The sequence below is a fragment of the Hippoglossus stenolepis genome, chromosome 13 (assembly GCF_022539355.2).
Source record: "Hippoglossus stenolepis isolate QCI-W04-F060 chromosome 13, HSTE1.2, whole genome shotgun sequence".
NCBI lineage: Eukaryota > Metazoa > Chordata > Actinopteri > Pleuronectiformes > Pleuronectidae > Hippoglossus > Hippoglossus stenolepis.
This window is the reverse complement of record NC_061495.1, coordinates 2237971-2261064: the sequence shown is the minus strand read 5'-3', so window position 1 is coordinate 2261064 and position 23094 is coordinate 2237971. Positions and strand designations below refer to the sequence as shown.

Below are 23094 nucleotides of genomic sequence, written 5' to 3'. Positions count from 1 at the left end.
AAAGAAAGGGCGGCCGTGTGATTGCACAGCATAAAGTATTGTCATTCAAATATATCCCTCTCAGTGATGATGAATCGGGGTGGGGGGGGGGGGTGATGAGTTTTTGTTCTTTCCTCCATGTTCATCACAATTTCATCCCGAAAATGCCACCGTACAATAGACTGATGCACGGAGGGCGTCCTGCATCAGCAAGATCAAACTGATATTTAACAAAGGCCAACACATGATCATCTGCACCATCAATTAGACAGAATATGTTCTATAAAATAATCTGGAACGGACATGAAGCAACTTCAACAGGATGCGATTTTACTTCAGATGAAGAACATACATTTTCCAACACATCAGACATATAATATAAATTATTTCACTGAGTTTTTCCTCAAATCTAAATTGACTATGACGACTCTTTGCAATTTCTTTATTATGAAGGTATCTGACATGTTCTGCTGTTGTTGTTGTTGCTCTAGGTTTCAGGTGAGTCCTTTGCAATGAGTCTTTTTCATGAGTCCATCCTAATATCAATCGTTCTTATTCTGATTTTGAAAGTCTCTCAGGACACTTAGAGGCTTTGCGTTTCAGTCCTTAAAGTACAACGACAGAATATTACTGCATCTGTTAGTTGCTTGTACTTCCTATAGTCTTGGACGCCACTATCCGATCATGAGGTCTTTCCAAAGCCTCCACACAGATCTGGGATCAGTAGTCCATGATGCGTCTGATGGAGCCGACCCTGGCGTTCCTGCCCCCCCACTCGCTGAACCTCTTGTACTCCCCGGGCCGGATCAGGTACATCCTGCCCCTGTAGTGCGGGTGCTCGTAGAAGAGCCAGTTGCCGTTGGTGACGTTGCAGGAGAAGATGTCATTAACGTGGAATCGGTCCCTGACGTTGGGGCAGTCGTCCACCAGGTCCATCATCTGGCCTCCGAACTCGATTCGCTCGTACAGGCGCACGTTGAACGAGCCGGGCTCCTGGTTAGAGACGGGAATCAGTTAATCAACCAATCAATCAGACTTTATTTGTATGTGATGACATGTTATTTTGTATAAACTGTCTTCTGTCATTTGAGTTTCTGAAAGAAGGACGACGATGATGAACATGTTAAACGTTGAACCTGCTTAGCGTCATTATGCTAGTAGCGGTATTGTTAGCATGATGCAGATGTTAGCACTTAACTCTGATGTTATACAGCATTGTTGACGACCTTGTAGCTGTTAGCATTGAGTTACAATTACCGATGTATTTTGTCTTTAGTGCTTCAAAACTGTTTTTGCGCCAAAAATAACGAGACATCCGACATTAAAACTCTGACTCAAACACGGAGTTAGCTCTTAATGGTCGTAAGAAACTCTAATAATTAAATCATGTGACATTTTGGAATATATCGCAATAAACTAGAATATTACAACAATCATTATTCTGGTTGGAGAAGGGGAATCTTCATCACGTCAACAGCAGCATGATATGATATATGTGTATTTTGCAAAAGGACAACGTTGTTCTGATACGTCCGATAAGGCTAATAACGTATCTCGCCGTTTCAAAGAGAGTGAAAAAGAATCTCGGCTCCGCCCATTGATTCTGATCCGCTCAAGCTCCACCTCTCCACAAAACGTTATGATATTGTTTTTTATGTTTTTGCGTGAACCTGCTAAGTAACAAACAAATGCTGACGAAAACATAATCTCCTTAGCGTAAGTAGCATACGTGTACGTTATTGTCGTTATGTTGAAACTGTGTCTCACCATGAGGATGAGGCGACAGGAGCTGACGGAGTCGCCGATGCCCATCCAGTGATGGAAGTCGGGATACTCCCCCCTCCGCAGGTAGTACTGGTTTCCAGAGTAGTTGGGTTTCTCGTAGATCATGAAGCAGCCGCTCTCCACCCTGACCGAGCTGCAGCAGCTGAGGAGGCACATCAGGTCCGAACAGTCATCGCTGCACTCGAACTGGCGCCCGGAGAAGTCCTTGTCCTCATAGAAGATGATCTAGACGTGGAAATCATAACGTTCAGAGAGTGACTCGTGATATAATTCATCATTTTTCTGCTTAATCGACTTCTCCTCTGGGCCGAATTATTCCACTTCCTTTAGTTTAAAGAATCAAACTGTTTGCTTCGCATGTCAACCTGAGCTGTGGTGTTTACCTTCCCCATGTTGCTGTGCTGTGATCATCCAGCTCTTTGAAGACTCCCACCTGTCACATATATAGTGAATGTGAAGTGCAGACTCTGCACGTGTCATTCATATTGTAATAACTGGGAGTTGTTCCTGAAGAGGAGGAACCCGCTGATGTTTGTGCGGGTGAGAGCCGGAGTGTGTCGCTCGGCCTTGTGTTGTGGTCGATTTTTGAACATGAAACAATGGCTGGTGTTTTTATCTTACTTCTGAAATTACAGCGTAGACTTTTAATTTCAACGTTACTGGCATCACTGGATATTACTCACCTCTAACTGTTTTTACTCAATAATTCCAAATTTCAATGTCAGTTTTATTTTTAGGGCCCGAGCACCGAACAGAGTGGGAGACAGTGAGACAGTGAGACAGTGAGACAGGGAGACAGTGAGACAGGGAGACAGGGAGACAGTGAGACAGTGAGGCCCTATTGTAAGGATTATTATTATTTTTCAGGCAAATGAATTTGCTTTTTGAGGGCTTTAACATGCTCCAATCATTACCAAAGTTTGCAGAAAATTTGAAAGTGGTGAAAATGTACGTATTCTGGAGTAATTTTAAATGGGCGTGGCAAAATGGCTCAACAGCGCCCCCTGGAACGCAGCCCCTGAGTTCACATTGACCGATCTTCACAAAAATCGATACACAGGTGTATCATGACCAGACAAACAAAAAAGTCTAGAGGTGCACTTTGAAAAACGCAACAGGAAGCCCGCCATTTTGCATTTAGTGGCCATCTTGGCCATTTTTCACATTTTTACTTTGACGAACTTGTCCCAGGGCTTTCATCAGATCAACTTCAAATTCGATTAGTGTCATCTCAACAAGATGGAGATATAAACTTTCAATAATCACATTCATTTCGTTTGATTTTTTTCTATGATACCTGAAATAATAGCTCGACAACTTCACACATTAGTATTAAAAAGACAGCATCACTCATCAAGTCAATCAATCAAAGTTTATTTGCATTGCTCAAATTCACAAATGTGATTTCTCTCTGCGGGGTTTACAAATCTTTCTTAAAGGACAAAAATATTCACATAATACTCCACTCACAACACAAATTTGGCTGTAAAACTTTCTGACACTTGTCTACTACAAAATCAGTAGTATCTGAGTAGACATCGTGATAGTGATGTGTAGGTTGAAACTCCATCTCCATCTCAGCGTCCGCACCAGATGAATCCTTCACTGTCCCCAGCTCCACCGCTTGTTATTACTATTATTATAATAATAATATTTTTTTATTTTCAGGCAAATGAATTGGCTTTTTGAGGGCTTTAATTTAGTTTTGGTTTTAATTATTGAATAACAATTTTTTTTGATCTGCTATTAATCTATTTTAAAATGGAAGTGTTAAATAGATCACAACCAGATAGAACAGAGTCATATTTAATAATACTTGAGTTTCCTTTAATGTTTCCATTTTCATCTGATGAATGACCTAAACGACTTGAGCATCAGGATATTTCTTCCAGGAAAAAAACTGAAATGTAACCAAATATTCTGCATTTTGTTTATATTTCTCATATGTTGTGTCACTAATCTTTAAATGTGTTGATTTAAAATCCTGCATCGTTTGCTTACTGAAGTTCACCAGAGTAGAAACTATATATTACAAACAATGGTTGAAACAAAAGGAAAATACTGGATGGAGTACCAGAAAAAAAGGAAACGCATGAGCCATGTTCAACCCTTTAAATGTAAATTTGGTAATTAATGTGATATCAAAACCCTCATTAATTTATCTCATATGGTTTATTTACATCTCAATTAACACATTGAGCAGAATCTCTTTACTGTATTCAGTGGGGTTGAGCCACCAGGGGGCGTGCAACTGTTTAGCGGTGAAGACAAGTGTCTCTAACATCCGTCTTGTATGATGTGAAGGCAGCAGAATCCTCACTCATCCTGCAGTCTGTGCTCACGTTAAGGGTCAGGATGAAAAGCCTGGACATCTGAGAGAAGTCTGGAGTTCAGAAACATTTAGGCACATTTAGCTGAAACCCTGCAGAACACAGCAGACGGGCTTTATATCCCACCTGACGCTGGACAACCTGGAGATACGCTGCGATAACAGCAGATAAGATAAGATGGCTGTGGAGAGGAATGTCTGTTGTTGATCCAGACTGGATTTATTCTTTATTTCAACTTCAGCTTCTTCACACATTAGATTTGTATTGCTTTATACATATATAACATATTTAAATCTATAATCACATGTATAAGAAACACGTGATGAGAGCTGCAGGACAAACCCTCAGAGGGACTCGATCAGGACACTCTCTAATGGAACTGCTGGTTCAGATCATGAAAATCAGAAAGAACAGAAACCTACGCAGCAGCAGATCAATATGCCCGTTCACTAAATATGTAAATACAATGAGGACGAGTGGATTCACACTTTACAGAGATGAGCCGTGATAAAAACAAACCAGGTTCCACATTTACAATGAGACCAAACATCCCATAACACTGATGCTCTGTAAATCAAACCAGAGTGCAGTTGGTCTGTTGGACATGTTGACGCTCTGAGTTCATTGATCACTTCATCAGTAAAGTCTGTTCAGTGACTCTTGTTCAGTGATTTCATGGACACACAATCAGTTTGTTTCACCTCCATCTCACATGTGGAAAAGAAAAGAACAAATAATCATCTCATTGATGAGGATCAGGATCAATACAGGTTCTAAAACATCACACAACCTGATTTCTACATTGATTTAGAAAACAACAGCAACATCAGTTCTTTCAAACACATTCATGTCAGTGTAATTATAGATTTCTGTCTTTACAAAGTGAGAACTGAATATGTGTGATAAAGGAAGGTCAGTGTTTGATTGACAGCTGATCTCTGTGCGGAGCAGAAACGTCACCACGACGAACTTTGATCAACAAACATGGAGACAGAAGAAGTTAAAGATTTACACACAGAATCTAAATCACTGCTTTTAATGACTCGAGTCTATTTGAGTTTACAGAACTCAGCTGTGGATCCAGTAGTCCTAACTCCAGCATAGAGAGGCTGAGTGAATGTGGTCTGGACTCTGTGGAGGAGAGTCATGGTGTCAGAGACTCTGTAGAAGGACAGAACACCTGCACTGTGATCCAGGTACACTCCTACTCTGGAGGGCAGACACAGGACCTGACACTGGAGTCTTGATGCTGTTGTAATAAAAGTAACAACTGTATCCATCACAATATAATGACCAAGATTTATCATTTAATCCAAATTCACATTCATCTAAGTCTCCTGCTCTTCTGATATTCTTGTATGCGACTGCTACACGAACTCCTCCTATCACCTCCATCTCCACCTCCACCTCCCAGTAACAACGTCCAGTCAGACTCTCTTTACTCAGGACCTGAGACTTAACAGTGAATCTGTCTGTGTGATTAGAATAAGACTGTCTTTACTCATACATGTTACTTTTCTGTTTCCCTCAGATAATAACAGATGTTTGTTTGCTGTGTTTGGATCCAGTGTGATTTCCTGTGAATATTTTAAGAAGTCAGCTCTGGTCTCTGGCTCTGGCAGTAAAACATCCACTTGAGACACAATCTGTAAAATCTTTGTCCCTGTCTCACTCAGAATGTCCTGTAGTCGACCTCTGACCTGTGACACAGCTGCTGTCACGTCCTCAAAGTACCTCAGAGGACGGATCCTGATGCTGGATGAGTGTGTAGACTCACTGAGTGGTGACAGTGAGGGTAGTTGTGTAGAAACTGGTTGTGATCCTCTGTGTCTGAGAGCTGCTTCAGTTCATGGTCTTTCCTCTTCAGCTCAGTGATCTCCTGCTCCAGTCTCTCCTGAAGCTCTCTGACTCGACTCACTTCAGTTTCCTGCTGGGATCTGATCTGCTGCTTCACATCAGAGCTTCTTTTCTCCAGCAGACGGATCAGCTCAGTGAAGATCTTCTCACTGTCCTTCACTGCTTTATCAGCAGAGCCATTGACGGCCTCCTCCTCCTGTTGAAGCAGCTTCACGTCTTTCTCTGTGTCCTGGACTCTCTGCTGGATTGTTTGTCTCCTCAGCCCGAGCTCTCTCTGCCTCTCAGTCCTTTCTGCTGCAGCTGTAACTGTGTCGTGGTCTTTATGTTCATCCACAGAGCAGAGATAACAGATACACTGCTGATCAGTGCGGCAGAACATCTTCATCACCTCATCGTGACGAGCAGATGTTCTCCTGGAGCTTCTCCGAGGGCTCCACCAGCTTGTGCTTCTTAAATGGAGCTGACTGAAAATGAGGCTGGAGGTGTTTTTCACAAGAGGCCAAACAATTCAAACAGGACTTGAGAGCTTTCAGTTTTCTCCCAGTGCAGACATCACAGGCCACATCTTCAGGTCCAGCATAGCAGTGATCAGCAGGAGCAGCTTGGAGTCCAGTCTTCTTCAGCTCCTCCAGTAAATCAGCTAACATGGTGCTTTTCCCAGGACAGGCCTCGGTGTGAAGGTCTGTCTACACTGAGGGCAGCTGTAGCTTCCTCTCTCCTCCCTTTGTCCCAGTGGGTGTTAATACAGCTCTTACAGTAGCTGTGTCCACAGCCAGTAGTCACCGGATCCTTCAGTAGATCCAGACAGATCGAACAGCAGAATCTTTCTCTGTCCCGTTGATTTTCTTGCTGCGCCATTTCAGCTGGTGCCAGAGACTGTAGAACAGTTTCACTTCCTCTGAACAGATACAGATCTCTGCTCCTCCCCCTCTCGTTCACTTCCTCTTTTTACCACGTTTTAACACTATTGAAAAGAGCAACAGTATGGTCTTACCTCTCCTCAGCAGTGTTGTCACACTGTTTGCGTTCTCTGATTATATTATATTATTAATATTATATTATGTGTGCCTTAGTGGTATGTATCACTAGTTAGGGCCCGAGCACTGAACAGAGTGGGAGACAGTGAGACAGTGAAATTACTATTGAAATTGTAAGGATTATTTTTTAAATTTTTTTTCAGGCAAATGAATTGGCTTTTTGAGGGCTTTAATTTTAATATTAATATTCAATTTCTAAATTATTCTTTCTTCTTCTAAATTGATAACAAAATAAATACATATAATAAAACCCCAAAAATTGATATTTGGGATAAAAGTACTAACAACCCCAGTGACAGATACACAGCATCTGAAAAGTTTTATATAAATACGTGTATATGTATTGTTATATGTATTTAACCATCGAAGAAATTGAAGCAAGACGTTTGAAACATGTCATTGAGTCGTGACCTGTCGAACAAATAAACACTCATTAAAATCAGTGTGTCACGGCGAGTTGATGAACTTTGACGCCACGCCACTATTATGGCGTTTGACGAAAAGTCACAGTAATCTTATGCGTTCATTAACAATGTCTTGAGACCCGTTTGACACAGTTTGATATGGTTGCAGTAAGTGGATGAGGAGGAATACATCCAAGTGGAAGATGCAAAATGGCGGGCTTCCTGCCTTTTTTGTTTGTCTGGTCACGATACACCTGGGCTACGATTTTTGTGAAGATCGGTCAAAGGGAAACCTAGGGGCTGCGTTCCAGGGGGCGCTGTTGAGCCATTTTGCCACGCCCATTTCAAATTACTCCAGAATACGTACATTTTCACCACTTTCTAATTTTCTGCAAAGTTTGGTAAGAAGTTGAGCATGTTGAAGCCTCAAAAAGCCAATTCATCTGGGTCACTATAATAAGAATAATCCTTACAATTTCAAGAGGGCCTCCCACCGTCGGTGCTCGGGCCCTAATTATTGTTAATATTACTAAGATTGTTTCTGTTTGATGGAACGGTTCAGAAAACAGAGATTCTTACAACTTCTAAGAGTTTTCATGAATATATGCGTTTGTATTGAATAAGATGCAGAACAGAAACAACAGAACTTTTCACTTTTAATTTGCAATAAGCGCTAACAATGCACATATTGTGTTTCCATTCACTCTCGCAGGAAGAGTAATATGATATAATGTACGTAGAGGTAGTTCTGATGTGGGTTCAGGTGATGTAATACCTTCTTTGTGTTCTGGGATTTGATCGCTGGAGCTTTGTCTGATGGTTATTCTTTATTTTTTGTTTAATTGTGTGGTTTTTGTTGCTCGACTGTGCAGTTGAGGATATTGATCAATGTTTGTCATGTCACATAACAACGGTTTTCAGCTTATGTAAAGCTGTGATACTGATACACCACAGTTAAATACAGGGTTAAAGGGTAATGACTCAGACATGATTGTTTGCATTTCCAGATCAACACATCCTGATGGATCTCGTTTATTTTTGTTTTTACAGTGATTTTTATTTTTATTTCCAAAATAATAGTTTTTATTGTATCTAATATTTCATGTTTTTGTTGATAACATCTTTGACAGTGACTTTACCTTATGTATTGTTTTATTATTATCATGTTATAGAAGATATAATCTTTGTTTTACAGTGTAGTACGGCTGAGTACAAACACTCTTATGTGTTCTAACTCTCTACCACTGCCCCCTGGTGGAGATGTATGCTTTTGTCCAGGTAAATAAACAGTATTTGCACAATATGAATGTTTGCATGTATAAAGTTATGATTTATATATTTTTATTTGCTCACTTATGTTGAAACAAATCGAAACCCTTCGTCCAATGAATCGCTGTCGTGTGGCTTTCACCATGTGATGTGATCAAAGCTCCAGGACATCGACTAAATGGACGATTATGAATAAACCTGAAGATTTGAAATTGTCTTCGTGTCAATGGAACCTAACTAGAGTGAAATGTGCAGAGAGACTTTGCTTCAGCTCTGGATAGATAACGCTCGAGTCGTGCTGTGGTTGAGTGTCAGTGCTTGGAGTATTTTATTCAGTCCGCTGAGGAGGGTCGGGACGTCGGGCCAAGACCCCGTCACGTCCTCCTGGGAAAACAAGCCCTCCAGACGCAGAGAGCAAGAACAAAACTGAAAACACTTGAGCACTGACGCCATTTTATTCAGCGTGTGAAACAAGGCAAAGAGCAGACACTTCACGAGAACCGTTTTTCCGTCTTTAGAGGTCCGCGAGGCGCCGGACGGAGCTGATCCTGGAGCTGTTGCCGCTCCACTCGCTGAAGCTCCTGTACTGGCCGGGCCTCAGGTAGCAGTGGCGCCCCCTGTAGTGGGGGTGCTCGTACAGCAGCCAGTGGCCGTCCATCACGTTGCATGAGTTGAAGTTGGACAGACGGAAACGGTCCATGAGGTTTGGGCAGTCGTCCGTCAGCTCCATCATCTGACCTCTCATGTCGAAGTGCTCGTACAGCCTCATCTTGTAGCTGCCGCGGTGCTGGGGGGGGCAGGAAGGTCAAAGGGTCACAACCCGGCAAATAGTTCATTCTCATTCACAAACCCTAAAAGATCTTTATGTTTGTAAGAAATAGCTCAACATTTTTGCAAGATGATTGATTCCACACATGGAGGAGCTCGTTATCTTAGCTTAGAATTAAGACTAATTAACTAACTAAGTGTTATAAATGTGTCCAAACCTTGAAATACTTGAAAATACTTTAAAATAATAAATAAATGAGATATAACGTGTTATTTAGCTTTAGAGGTGCTGGTACTCATGTTGTGAGAGGCTCATTATGCTAAGCTAAGTTAACTGGCTGCTCTAACTCCAAACTAGAAAGTGTAAATTTAAAACTCTTGAAACCAACATGCTAATACAAGTTAGGCAAAGTTTACTCTTTATAACTTGGATGGAACTAAAAACTTGTGTTTTAGTAAAGTTGGTAGAGACCTTTCAAACCACAACCCCCGACCCGACACTTATTCTGAATTTCGACTTCCTGTGTGATCGTCTTTCACAGCTACAGCTGGATATTCTTATATATGACACGTTTTTATGTACAGTTAAAAATACACATAGTCCGTTTTCAGACATTAAAATTGCGTGCAGACATTAGCCAGAGTTTCCCTTTGACATATAGAGAAGCAGCAGACGAGCTCCAGAAATCACATGGTTGTTGTTTTTTTACAGCCCATCATCACCGGTGTCGGTTCTTAAAAAGATTAAGATCTCGTCGTCTTTCTAAGTCGACGTCTTTGTTGGCGTCTTCTACGTGAAGCTACGGCTCCTGTGTTTCCCCCGGAGATATTTATTTTTTTCTCAGTTTGTTAAATGTAAAGAAAGTTGCGTGAGCATTAAACACAAAGTTTTCTACATTTATGATGAATTGTGAAAGTAGAGATTTTATAATGTAAAACAAAAGGTCTGAACTCAAAAACCTTTAAATTGTTAAGTTTCATCTTTTTTCCAACACTTGAATTCACATCCTCCTATTTATTATTCATGAGAAGTATATTAATAAATAGTTTATGACACATTATTATCTCAGATTAGTGAGTATTGTTGTTTCAGATTATGTGTATAAACAGATAATCAATGATGCAGAATATAAACATATCTTCAGCTGAGAAGTTACTATAGTTGATAAATACTGTGCCATTAATAAACATTTTAAATGTCCTCATGTCTCAGTTTAATAATGTGTCATAAACCACATGTTTTTATGTTACTCGATGTTATTAAAACCTTAAAGTACAGTGATCAGATTCAGTTGTTAATGACCTCGTCTGAAAAGTTAAATGCATGTGAGGATTTTATGTTTCAGTTGGATTTGAGATGTTTAATAAGCACGTTGTGTCACCGAGCGCCTCACCGTGGGGATCATGCGACAGGACCTGACACAGTCGTTCATGCCGGTCGTGCCCAGGTAGTCGGAGTAGTCCCCCCTCCTCATGAAGAACTGGTTGCCCGTGAAGCCTGGACGGTCGTAGATCATGAACATGCCGCTCTCCACCCGGATGGAGCGGCAGCGGTCGAACATGGAGTTCAGGTCGGAGCAGTCGCTCATGCACTCATAGTGAGGGCCTCCGAAGTTCCTGTCCTCGTAGAAGATGATCTGGTGGAGCAGGGGAAAGAGAATCGGTCTCACTCAACGATCCCCACGGACAAAAGCACTTGTTGGACATTTGAACACAAACCTTCCCCATGTCGGATGCTGCTGTGGGTCAATCCTCTGGTTTTGTCCTCTGAACGCAGCCTCCATGTTTATATACCTTCCCCTGTGTGCGAGCTGTGTGTGTGTTGTTATTGTGATGAGGCCTGGTGTCAGCACAGACCCTACAGGAGTCGTCCTACTCCTGTTTGTCACGTCCTCTGTCAGAGCTCAGCTTCCAGCAACAGCCACAGCACAGACAGGGACTGGAACCATCAGCCAATCAGCTCTTTCTCCATCTTGTTTTTCAAAGGGACAATTCACTTCATTCAAGACCCTGACACAGATATATGAATTCATAACTCCAGATGAATGCCTCCTGAATATAGGACTGATTTTCATTGTGTGTAGTAAAACACATTGTCTGTGTTGATGTGTGGAATTTTCTACGACGTGGATTTCATACATCAAAACCGTTTATTCCCCTCAATAAATCAGATTATCTACAAATACTGAATTCTGAATCCTTCTTGTTATTAGACAGTGTGGTTGTAATGATGAGGACTCAGTCATCATCTGATTAAAACGACACAAGTGGTTTTTTTACTGAGGAGGTTGTGTTTTCACCCCCGTCCATTTGTTTAATAAGTAAAAAAGCACAAATTGTGGTTTAACATTCACCGCCTAACAAACCAGTTTCTTCATGGAGGAACTGGTTTGTTATACTGGACTCACTCAGTAATAGATCACCTGGTGGATGATGAGCATGAAACATAAGCAGCCACTTGTTTTTATTTCTTTTATGTTATATAAAAGTAGTTTGTGTAACAGACACAACTTGGGGGAAGGATGTGATGTGTCAGGAAAGAAGTCTTTACGTTTTGGTATCATGGGTTTTCTTTTTCTTTTACTTTAACATCGTGAGATTGGACTATTTTCACTGTTTCTCCGGAGAATAAATCATGGATTTCAATAGATTTAAACCCTCCCACTGTCCAAAGACATGCAGTTTGGTGATCAGGTTAATTTAAGAATGGACAGTTGGTGTGACTGCGAGAGTGAATGGTTGTTTTTGTCTCTGTATCTATAAGTTGTTCAGTCGTTTGAATTCAAGGCGACGGTTGGAATGAGCTCGACTGAGTCACATTCTGGTGAAATCAGGAAAAACCACAAAGAAATAAAATGAGAAAATAACAACTACATTAAAATGTTGCGTCCGAAACGACCTTTGAGTTAAATCAGTCAACATATTTATTCACAAGCAGAAAAAAATAGTTTACAATAGATTCATTTATTCAGCTTTTTAAAACAGTATCATGCTGATCTCAGCCCAATGAAACATCCCACTCCACATTATCTCATCACCCGTTTCCACAAATAGACTTTTAGAGAAGTTACTGGGTGTTGTTCTTCAAATTAAAACTCTGTGATTTTGCGGAAGGAGCCGGTGGCGGCGCAGGTGGCCCCCCAGTCACTGAACTTGCGGTACTCCCCGGGCCTCATGAAGTACTGGCGCCCGCGGAAGTTGGGGTGCTCGTACAGGGTCCAGTAGCCGTCCATGACGTTGCAGGAGTAGATGTCGCGGCTGCGGAAGTGATCCTGCACCGACTCACAGTCCTCGCTGAACTCCATCATCTGGCCCTGGAAGTTGGGCCGCTCGTAGATGCGCATGCGGTAGGGCCCCTCGCTGGTCTGGAGGAACATGGCGGAGGAACATTTTAAAAATTGGGGCGCCATCAGTGCAAGGCAGCCCTCCTCTATCGCCCTCTAGGGGTGGCTGTGAGGGCTGCTTTATTATGTTCTAAACTTATGAACAATCATCCTTCACTCATTTGTGACAGTTTCACATTTAGATGACAAATTTCAGGCAAAACTTTACAATTAATCAGATTTTTCCAAGTGTTTGTGGAAGATAAGTAAAAGTTTTCCTTTAATTTCTAAGAATGTATTTATTATTCTCAGCCTCATGCACACACAAAAATACAGAGTACATTGAGGCGCTTACAGCTTCTTCATCATCTATCAGTGTCCACAGTCTTCATCAATGAACCCAAACATGTACTCACATAAGAGAAGGTGCGGCAGGAGCGGATGGTGTCGTTGTAGCCCATCCAGCGCTGGTAGTCAGGGTAGTCTCCTCTGGTCAGGACGTACTGGTAGCCGGTGTAGTTGGGCTTCTCGTACAGGACCCAGCAGCCGCTCTCCACCTTGATGGAGTTGCAGCGGCTGAAGTGGGGGTGCATGTCAGGGCAGTCGGTGTCGCAATCATAGGAGCGGCCCTGGAAGTTTCTGTCCTCGTAGAAGGTGATCTGAGTCCAGGGAGGAGAGAGGACCACAGATTCTCACTCAAAGCTCAGTTCAATGAACATTTCAATTTGAATCCACAGTTTAGTTGCTGCAGCATCAAGTGTCGTTGTGGAATTAAATTGAAATGAGGTGAATTGCATTAGTTTGAAGCCAGTAAACAAGTCACAGACAGTTTAGACTGTGGTTGAGCCACTAGCTGATCCTTCCTCTTACATTTGAACCAGTTTATGTAACATTATTCCAGTTAAAGTTCACGTTTTAAAGCCCAGAACCTCAAAAGTTTCATTCCAAACTACAGAAACTTTGCAAAACTCCCTCGTTCTTTAATTAAACTGCAGTAAAAGCTGCACTGCGCTGGTTCAACGTGACGATTCTCCACCACGACCAGTGATTATAGTGAAAAGTCTCTTACCTTACTACTCATCATGCAAAGAGTGCTGGAGCCAGTCGCCTACTGAAACTTGGTGGTCTCACAAAGCAGGACCGGAGCCGCGCTATATAAACCTCAATCAAAGGCTGAGCAGATCCCACTTTAGCTGTTTTTTCAATGAACAGGGATTTAAAGCGCTGGCATCGCTGCCAAAAGTCTTGATCCTGGGCATAGAGCAAAAATCCCTGAGTCATCAGCGCAAAAGTCCAACCAGGCAAATTACTGACCGGCCGTGCCCTCTTTATTGATATGGACGTCACATGCACACGTTTTTATCCACTAATCCATCATCAGCTGAATTAAAGTTTGCAGCAGAATGTCAGCGGTCATCACAAAACACCTCGGCCTGGAGCTGGTGGGTCACTGGACAACAAGCAGAACCCAACAGAAGATATAGATGAATGACTATTTACATCATTATCATTTATCAGATTATCAAACACAATCACAGCAAAGTCTTTATCAACGCAAAGAAACAACTGATCAACAAGCATCTGAGGGTTTAAATCACAGTTTGTCACTTCAGTGTAAATCAGACACTCAGAGTAAAGACAGCAGAGAAAACTCAGTGTCTTTTTCCTCAGAAGTGAAATGTGATGTCCAGACTGCAGGAGGCGCTGCCGAGGGCGACGTCAGTCCTGTAGGGACTCCTGTGACCCCTCATAGTGCTCAGCCCCCTCCTCATGTCCATCACTACTGTCCTGAGAGGAGGAGAGGAGGAGAGGAGAGAGGGGAGGAGAGGAGGAGAGAGGAGAGGAAACAAGAGGAGGAGGAGTTAGATCCACACCCTCTAGTGCTTTCCCATCACTTGTGAATTTAATCAGACAATCAATCCATCAGTCTCTGGTTTCTCGAGACACTGGATGGACGGATGAAATGAAGACAGATAATACAAATACAAAGATACTCACACTGAGGAAGGACTGAGACGAGGAGGAAGACGAAGACAGAGCTGAAACTGGCCGAGGCGTGGCGTTCGCCTTCGCCCTCTCAGACAGCCATCTTTTCAACTTCTCGTCTACAACAGGTTATATTCAAGGTTTAATTATATATACACACAATATAAATAGATATGCATATTTTTAAAATAAACTTGTTTTGGTTGGACTATAGAAAAGGTTTTGAATTTAAACATTTGCAGATGGCATCGCTCCTTTAAGTATAAAACTATAAGACTTTAAGTATAAAACCGTGATGAAGTGTTGTGATGTGACACTGTTTGGCCTCTAGGGGGCACAAGCTGACAAAGACTTCGATCCACTGCGTTAGTTAACACCTGATAACTGTGTCTAATCTCTGTTTACACTCACTGTGCTTCTTGGAGTGGTTCACTGCCTTGTAAGAACCCAGCATGGCGAAGGGATGGTAGGAGAGAGGGAAGGGACAGACGATTGAGCCCTGAGTCAAAAACAAAATTTGGAATTTACCGGAATGTCGTCACCTCCTCAAATGTTTAGAAAACGATCAGACAAACAGTTTGTGTGTTTCTTATAATGTGTGAAACTCGTACCTTGGATTGCTGGTCGGGATACAACGCTGCTGGTTTACACTTGTACAGATCCAAGATTTCCTCCACAGGCAAACTACTCTGAAACACAGGTTCAAAACTTCAAGATGAAGATTTTAAGTGAAGCAGGAAAACGAGGCAGAAGTCACAGTGTTGAAAGTAAAATAAACCCAAAATAAAAAGGAAATCACAACTCTTGCAATCACAACAAATTGGACAACTCTTTTTTTCCTCGGCTCCCAGGAGGAAATATTCAGGTAAGAACAACAGAAGAAGTTCGAGCATCTTTCATCAAACATCTGCACATTTCTTTCTTCCTCATTCCCTCGTAGGACTTTTTAAATGTATTTCTTATTATTTAACCCTTAGTGGGACGTGAATAGAAGCTGCGTTCATGTATAAAAACCACTCACCATAATAATCCCAGCAAACGATGACAGGATCATGGCCTCGCGCTCCAAGCGATTAGGATACTGGGAACTTCCTGAGCTGTATGTTGCTCCACTGACAGAGAAAAGTCACATAACGCTCATTTCAGTGGAAATTCAAAGACTCGAGGCTGGAATCACAACAGACCGTGTTGAACGTGTTCATATTTCTGCCTTGAAGCCACTGAGAATAAAACCCTTGTTCATTTCTTCTGTGTTTTAACATATAAACAGTTATAAACCTCTGACAAGTGCAGTTTAACCTTGTTACTTCCAAAGCAAGTAACGTGAGGCTTTGTTACGACATGAAACAACTGGAATCACTGGTCGGTGGTCGCACGCCTCCATCATCCGGAGCAGTTTCAGTCCACATACATTATCTTATAAAGTCATATGAGGTCACCATGACCTTTGACCTTTAAGGTAGGCTTAAAATGTCATGTTCAAAAGGTGAAATGTTTCATGAGGTCACTAGGGGCTTGATCTTTGACCTTTGAGCACAAAATTCGAATCAGTTCATCTTTGAGTCAAACTGAACATTTGTCCCAAATTCTGTGGTTAAATAAAAACAACTTCAACCTACAGCTGTAGTTTTAGTTTTTAGAGTAATTTAAAACCAAAGCAGTCTACATGATGTCACTGTGGAGCACGTCCCTTCCTTCTTCCTTGTCCAACCACCAGAGGGCGACACTGATCGCAAGATCATAGTGAGCCTGAAACAAATAAAAACACAGAAGCTGAATTTGAGTAAAACGTTAAATATTTGTGTTATTTAGATAATTGATGGTGTAAACTAATATTAAACTGAGTGCAGTTCTTCACCAGGTCATCCAGCATCGTGGACGTCCCCTTCCCCTTTGGATCAAATGAATTCTCTCTGAGTTTCTGTCCGATGTAATCACCACTGTTCAAATCAGAGAAAATCAAAACCTGTTATTATAAAATACGATTCATGTTATTTTTCTTTGACCTCTGTCGACTCACATCAGAGCCTCAACGTCTCTCTTCAGCTGCCGAGCCTCCATTTTCTGACTGAACTCGTTTCATGTGACTCCTGCAGAGACGACAGGAAAAGATTCACCTACACACGTAGTCCTCCTCGTTACCATGGTGATAACTAAGCAGAGAATGGATGTGAAAGTGGAAAACAACTAGAGTCCAGCCAATACGGTGCAGCACATAATTAGATATTTAATTTAGAAAATGGTAAGCTGTCGTTATCAAACCCTGAAGAAATGTAATTGAGGTTTGATATTCTACAGTAAACCATGAACTTTATTAAAAAATAACTATTAATAAAAAGAAAACATAAATACAACCACATATGTAGAACTTGAAATAAGAAAATAAACACAACAAACATAAATGTGAATCTTTTCTACATCGTTTATTTTGTAAAATGAAAGTTTTCAGTCCCGCAAACATAGACTCAGATACTGATGAGTGTGTGTTACTAAACACAACGTTGTTAACAGTGTTAGTTAACTGCTGGGTGGTGGTGCCACGTTGCCGAGACGTGAACCTGACACTAGTGAAGTCTCAACCAAACATTCTCAGTAACAGACAGAGTAAAGAATAACAAACTGAATCCATCCTCTTCTGTGCAAGAACAACTTTAATGAAAAGACAACAACTTTAGATGAAAAGACAGACATCATGTAGAACAAGTCAAACAGCCTGTACTCACCACCGTCCTGCACGACCAGAAACCGACGCACAACAATACCTCAGCTCACGTGACGACACAAAAGCCCTGAACATGCTGCGCTCGTGCAGAAGTGAATCTGGGAACGTTTGAGGAACTGGAGCCGTTCACGGGGACGTGGCTCAGATTTCTCAGCTGAATCATTCATGAACAACCTAGTGTCAATCTCTCTGACCCACCAACAACCACACAACACTGGAGAGCAAGTGGAGACACAGATACAGATCAGGTTCGGCTGCCAAGAAACACGCTTTTAAAAACTCGATAAAAATTCTCAAAAGAAAAGAAACTATTAAATAAAATAGACCAGATTAAAGAAATTAAATAATCAGTCGTCCAAGATGGATGTCTCTAGCTTTGGCTTTGCTGCGGTCTTCTTCTGCTTCTTCTTCTTCTTCTTCCCATCTTTAAACACCGGGGAGCTCAGAAACTTGCTGTCGGTGAATTTATCTCCACGTCGTATTTTGCTGTTGAGAAAATGAAGAATAAACATGAACAGTCACTCACAGTGGTTTCCTGTTGTGATCGGGAGTGAAACGAGGTTCCGGACGTCCCCACCTGTTGAGGGACGGCTCCTTGTAGCTGACGACACCGTGACGTCTCCTGGTTCGGCCGCCGTTTTCGCTGTCTGGGGTCATGATGGTGTTAGTCAGTGATGTTAAGACTCTTCCTGCTGCAACACACAATCGATCAGAGCAAAGTTGTTCAACCTTCAGTCTGAAATGCAAAGATTCTCAGTTCACTTTCATTTATGACAAAGAAAGGGATCAAATTCTTCCATTCGTGAAGATGGAACCAGCAAATATTGGACATTTTATTTACAGTTTTTTCCGATTGCATAAACACTAAAATCAAAAGTGTTACACAATTATCAAAACCTTACACTCAAGGAGCAAAACAACGGCCCAGATCTGCACCACTATCAGCTTCACACTTTTTGCAAAACAACACAGTATTTGCAAAACACTAAACACACTTGTATACATTATTCACAGAAGTATATCATGATGTCACTTCCTTGCAATTCCAAAGCACTGACCGTCAAATGACCCACTGATTGTGTGTATTGTTTTGAAAAACCGGGCCCTGTTTTAAAAATCGTGCTTAAGCAATCGAGAAAAACTGTAAAAACAGGATAAATCTATTTTCCGCTTATTGAAATCAAACTGATTAATCAACTTATTGCAGCTCTAAGCACATGAATGTACGAGGAGTAGAGGTGACGCCACACCTGGAGAAGCTTCAGTTATGACAGCAGCAGACTCCTCCATCGCCGCCGCCGCCCTCACGCCTGACGTCTCCCTCTTCGGACTATCCAGGAAAGACCCCCCCTCAGTGTTTGCGGTGCTGACGTCCATGGCCAACCACGGCGGCACCTCGTCCGTCAGCAGGTCTCCCAGAGTCTGACGAGCTGCCTCATCCCTGGCGTCCAGCGTGTGACTGTTGGCGTCCGACACGTCAGACATCGTCGTGATGTCTCTAGTTTTCCGCCTGTACACGACAAACGTCTCCCTTGGATTTGCATTTTCTGTGAGCTCGTGCAGCTTGGGTTTCGCTCTGCGCTCTTTTATTTTGGAATCCGCCCTGGACTTTGACTCGGTGGGTTTTGAACCATAGAAATGTTCAAAGATGTCAATGTCTTCGCTGATGTTCCAACGCGAGTCCGCCTCTTGCACATCTAATCGCTCTTTATTTCTTTCAGGGTCATCGGTGACGTCCTGGAGAAAACACAACGCTTCATCCTCAGATCTGAATCCTTTGTTGCTGCCGCTGCTTTTCTTCTTCTTCTTCTTCCTCTTGTCATTTAAAAGGTCGTCACCCTCCTTCCTGTGTGGGGTTTTCTTCTTGCCGGATCGCCCCGTCTCTTCTCTCCTGACTTTTTTAGGTTTCTGAGACGCTGTGTCTGGAGCAGCATCTTGTTGCAGGAGCAGTGCATCGTGGTTGGCGTCGCTGCTGAAGTCCTCTCCACGGCTCTCAGACTCCTGAGTGGACAACCAAGGACGCTTACAGGAGCCTGGTGTTTCCTCGACAAAGGCCCCGTCGCTGTGCCCGAGTGGATTTGATTCTGACTGTTGCCGAGCGACGCCTGCGTCTGTCGACAGTTCCTCTTCCTCACGGGTGAAGGATCCCGTAGGAGGCAGGAAGTCCTGTTCAGCGGCTACTGCTGACGTCAACGAGACGACAAACGTGCCTCTGCATTTTGATTTGTGACGTCGTGCAGAGTTTGTCGTGGTTTTGATTTTGCTCTGAGGTTTGTTGACACTTGTGTCCGACACAGGAAGAATGATCTCATCTGCACAAATCTCTTCATAACTCTTAACGTCTTCCACCTCTTTATGAAGCTGTTCCAATTCAGACCAAGCGCCCTCACCTATATGAGACGGAAAAGGCAAAGTGAAGGAAGACTTCTTGATGATTGAAGAGACCCTCCTGCCTTTGGTCCTCGACCTCCTGCATGTGATTTTGGACACTGTGTTTTCTGCTGCATCTTTCTCTGCGTGTACTTTTACACTGTTTCTCACTTTATTGTCGGAATCTCTGAAATAATCGTCAAGATCCAAAGAGACAGTGTCACCGGACTTGGTGTTTTGTGAGGATTTTAATTTGGACTTTTTCCGACAGCTGCCAGCTTCAGGTTTTTTCAGTTTGGGAATGAGAGATGTGTTTGTTTTTTTGGGCGACTCACGCTGAACTCGGAGTTCCTCTTGTGCGTGGTCGTCCGTCTGTAGCTCGGTGTCAGTGGAAACAGTTTGAACCTCACTCATCCCAGAATCTGAAGAGTTCTTCTCTCCAGTATTTTCAGCCGCACTCAACCTGAAGGCTTCTTCCTCTTTCTTCTTGCGTTTCATTTTGCTGGAGCTGCCGGGTTTTTTTTTGGCCTTGGTTTCCACGACGACTATCTCAGGGTCGTCGCTTTGCGTCATCTCCATGGTCGCATTCAGAAGCACGGTTTTCTCTTGTTTGTTACTCTGGTTCAGTTCTGGATCAGTTGTCGTGTCAGTGGAGGCTGGTTTGGATCCTTCACATGTGCTGAGACGTGAGGATGAGGTTCGACTGCTCTGAGAACAGGGGAGTGACTTCATGTCAAAGCCCGACTGAGAGAACATCATCGACAGCCTCTCGACTTCTTCGCGCAGGCTGCTGGACGGACGGGATGCTCCGGCCACCACAGCTTGAATACGCTGAGTCACTCGCCTCTTCTCCGCATCTGTATCGATGGGAAGAAATTGATAAGTTCAGTAAAAACTCAGTCAGCAGCTTTCACTTACTTTTTATGACATTTCTAAGATCATACTGACGGACATTTAAAACATTTTGTCAAGGACGACAGATGTGAAAGAATATCAGAGTCCCACTTTTTCAGTCTTTAAAAAAAAAAAAACTCTGGTCAGTATCATAAGGTAGATCACTGTAAAATATAAACACTAAAACTTTAAAATGAATATCCCTCTACCTTTGTTAGCGTCTGTGGACTTTCTGGGTTTGTTGTGGAGATTTTCCTCCATGTTTTTTTCCGGCAGATTCGCTGTTGCGTTTTTACTGGGACACAACAGATCCTTTTCCATTTCCGGGCGAGGAGGAGACTGATCTGTGAGACTAAACGAGGAGAAGGTGAAGCAAACAATCGAGACAACGCTGCAAACACCACAAAAAGGGTTATTTGTTCTCGGTACATTTAAAATCTGAAAACAGTATTTCCAGTATTCTCACCTTTCCACTGCAGGATTTTCCTCGATGACGTTATTTAATACGTTCTTGTTATCCTGAGATAGTTTGGGAAGATCCTGTGGACGGTAAATACAGAGACAATCACAGATCATGTCACGCACAGAAGAACATTTCAATACTCATCGAGAGGAATCCTTACACAGTCGGAGAAAAGGTCGGACACCATGTCGAAGTGCTGCAGAGTGTTCGAATGGAGGTTTTTCAAGATGAGGAGCTGTGACAGGAAAACAAGATGAATACAAGCAGAACATTTATCAGACCGTCTGTGTGCTGTAACATCACCTGGATGGTCAGAGGTGGTTGCTTTTATGTTAACTATATCTAAAGCCTTTTCTTTAATTGTCTTATCAAACCCACCAGTTTCCTGTCCTTGTATTTCCTGGTGGCCAACTCGAAGCACAGAGCCTCCCCTTGTTTCTGCAGATACACGATCTCCATCTCCAGCTGCCGGCTCCGCTCCTTCTGGGCCTCCAGAGCCAGAGCTAAGGCCTTGTTGTTGGTCTTCAGAGAAACCTTGAAGAAGGAGGACGTGTCTGGCGTGGTCAGGAAGAAGGATCACAACATTGGTTCTTAATCAGAGAATAATAAAACATTTTTCATTTAAAGTTTGTTTGTAAATTTGGTCAAATGAATGATTTCTGGAAACATTGTCTGGAGTTTGTCTTTCACATATGAAGAAGCAGCAGGAGATTCTCCGGGTCAGACTCGTTCCAAACAACAGGAGAACGTCTGGAACACTCAGGCGAGGGGCGGAGCCTGTGCCGAGCAGCAGGAGGCAGAACACGACAAATATCTGTATCTCATCTCTGTAAACTGCTTTGGACTCACTGAGGATCTTATTCTTGATCTTTGACGCTGCAGCTGACGTCTGCTTGGACGCTTTCAAAGGCGTCATTGTCTTTGCAGTGAACATGATCGATGAACATTAAGAGTTGCTCGGATGAAGAGATGAAGAACCTAACAAACAAAAAAAAACCTGTTAGCTTTTGTCCTGCGAGTCACATAAATCTCCTGAATTAAGAGAAGGCAGATCGATACGACCAAAGTCTTGATTTGAGTAACAATACTATATTAGTTGGACCTGCAACAATTTTCTGATTCAATTATGGCAAAATGTCAGATTGTAATTTTGGACTGTTTGAATACATCATGTTGGGCTTTGGAAAATAAAAGCATGCAACTTTCCCTATTTCCTCACATTTTACAGACACAGAGATTCATTGAGGATCAGTCTATAATGAAAATAACTGTTAAGTTGGAAGTGATGTGCAATCACAAAACACATGTGCAACACTGACTCCCAGCATAGTGCATTTCCTGGAGTCGTCTACTGAGAATACAACAACAACTTATGTAGAATATGTAGTACACAGCATCAGTTTGGTATAATTTATATAAAATGTGACTTTATTATTATCAATATGTAAAATTTGGTGTCAATAAATGCCTGTAAAATAAAGTTTATCCCGAGTGTAGATGTTTAATATCCCAGAAACGCAGCTGTCCCCGGAGTTAGCCACAGCTAGCCACAGTTAGCATTAGCTGAGGTCTTTGACTGTTGGGATCCGCAGCTAACTGGTGCAACCGGCGGTGTAGCATGATGCTAGCGCGTCGTTTCCTCCAGGCAGACTCAAACTTACCGACACCAACCGACACACGGTGCAGAACTCGGTCTGTGGTCTGCGAGGCTGTGATGAAAACGCCGCGGGTTCGATCCTAACAGTCCGACACGACTTCACTGAACATCCGCGTCACCAGGTTTGAACCCAAATTGAAAAGTCCGCCGAGCGTCTGCGCATGTGCGAGGGGGTGTGGCCTACGTGAGGGGGTGTGGCCTACAGGAGGAGGTGTGTCCCCTGAGTTTGTCTGATCAGGCAGAAAAAACA

At 42.5% G+C, this 23094-nt stretch overlaps 5 protein-coding genes across 10 annotated transcripts; all 5 read right to left on the bottom strand.

The window, feature by feature from the left end:
- Positions 1-470: 470 nt before the first annotated feature.
- LOC118120039 (gamma-crystallin M2) lies at positions 471-2994 on the bottom strand. 4 transcript variants are annotated; one of them, XM_047342617.1, is made up of 3 exons: positions 2974-2994; positions 1747-1989; positions 471-972 (listed from the first exon to the last, which is right to left on the bottom strand). In XM_047342617.1, the coding sequence occupies exons 1-3, from the start codon at positions 2992-2994 to the stop codon at positions 700-702; spliced, it is 537 nt and encodes a 178-aa protein (XP_047198573.1). In that variant the 3' UTR covers positions 471-699. The 4 variants fall into 4 exon arrangements, with proteins under 4 accessions (XP_047198573.1, XP_047198574.1, XP_035030537.1 ...); XM_047342618.1 differs by lacking the exon at positions 2974-2994 and adding an exon at positions 2136-2156; XM_035174646.2 differs by lacking the exon at positions 2974-2994 and adding an exon at positions 2148-2156.
- A 6181-nt stretch (positions 2995-9175) lies between these two features.
- On the bottom strand, positions 9176-11213 carry LOC118120040 (gamma-crystallin M3). The gene is made up of 3 exons (XM_035174647.1): positions 11149-11213; positions 10824-11094; positions 9176-9448 (listed from the first exon to the last, which is right to left on the bottom strand). The coding sequence occupies exons 1-3, from the start codon at positions 11211-11213 to the stop codon at positions 9176-9178; spliced, it is 609 nt and encodes a 202-aa protein (XP_035030538.1).
- Positions 11214-12329: 1116 nt separating this feature from the next.
- On the bottom strand, positions 12330-13959 carry LOC118120551 (gamma-crystallin M2). The gene is made up of 3 exons (XM_035175627.1): positions 13822-13959; positions 13169-13411; positions 12330-12794 (listed from the first exon to the last, which is right to left on the bottom strand). Exons 1-3 carry the CDS (start codon positions 13834-13836, stop codon positions 12519-12521), a joined length of 534 nt encoding a protein of 177 aa, XP_035031518.1. The 5' UTR covers positions 13837-13959; the 3' UTR covers positions 12330-12518.
- A 99-nt stretch (positions 13960-14058) lies between these two features.
- LOC118120549 (uncharacterized protein C2orf80) lies at positions 14059-17585 on the bottom strand. 3 transcript variants are annotated; one of them, XM_035175624.2, is made up of 9 exons: positions 17462-17585; positions 16759-16828; positions 16597-16678; positions 16405-16487; positions 15760-15850; positions 15350-15427; positions 15150-15237; positions 14751-14857; positions 14059-14540 (listed from the first exon to the last, which is right to left on the bottom strand). In XM_035175624.2, exons 2-9 carry the CDS (start codon positions 16797-16799, stop codon positions 14472-14474), a joined length of 639 nt encoding a protein of 212 aa, XP_035031515.2. In that variant the 5' UTR covers positions 16800-16828; positions 17462-17585; the 3' UTR covers positions 14059-14471. The 3 variants fall into 3 exon arrangements, with proteins under 3 accessions (XP_035031515.2, XP_035031517.2, XP_035031516.2); XM_035175626.2 differs by having other exon boundaries at positions 14059-14535; XM_035175625.2 differs by having other exon boundaries at positions 14059-14532.
- On the bottom strand, positions 17143-23011 carry sgo2 (shugoshin 2). The gene is made up of 9 exons (XM_047342693.1): positions 22849-23011; positions 22037-22165; positions 21566-21741; positions 21348-21422; positions 21191-21264; positions 20934-21076; positions 18711-20687; positions 18038-18152; positions 17143-17946 (listed from the first exon to the last, which is right to left on the bottom strand). Exons 2-9 carry the CDS (start codon positions 22119-22121, stop codon positions 17808-17810), a joined length of 2784 nt encoding a protein of 927 aa, XP_047198649.1. The 5' UTR covers positions 22122-22165; positions 22849-23011; the 3' UTR covers positions 17143-17807.
- Between the last annotated feature and the right edge of the window lie 83 nt (positions 23012-23094).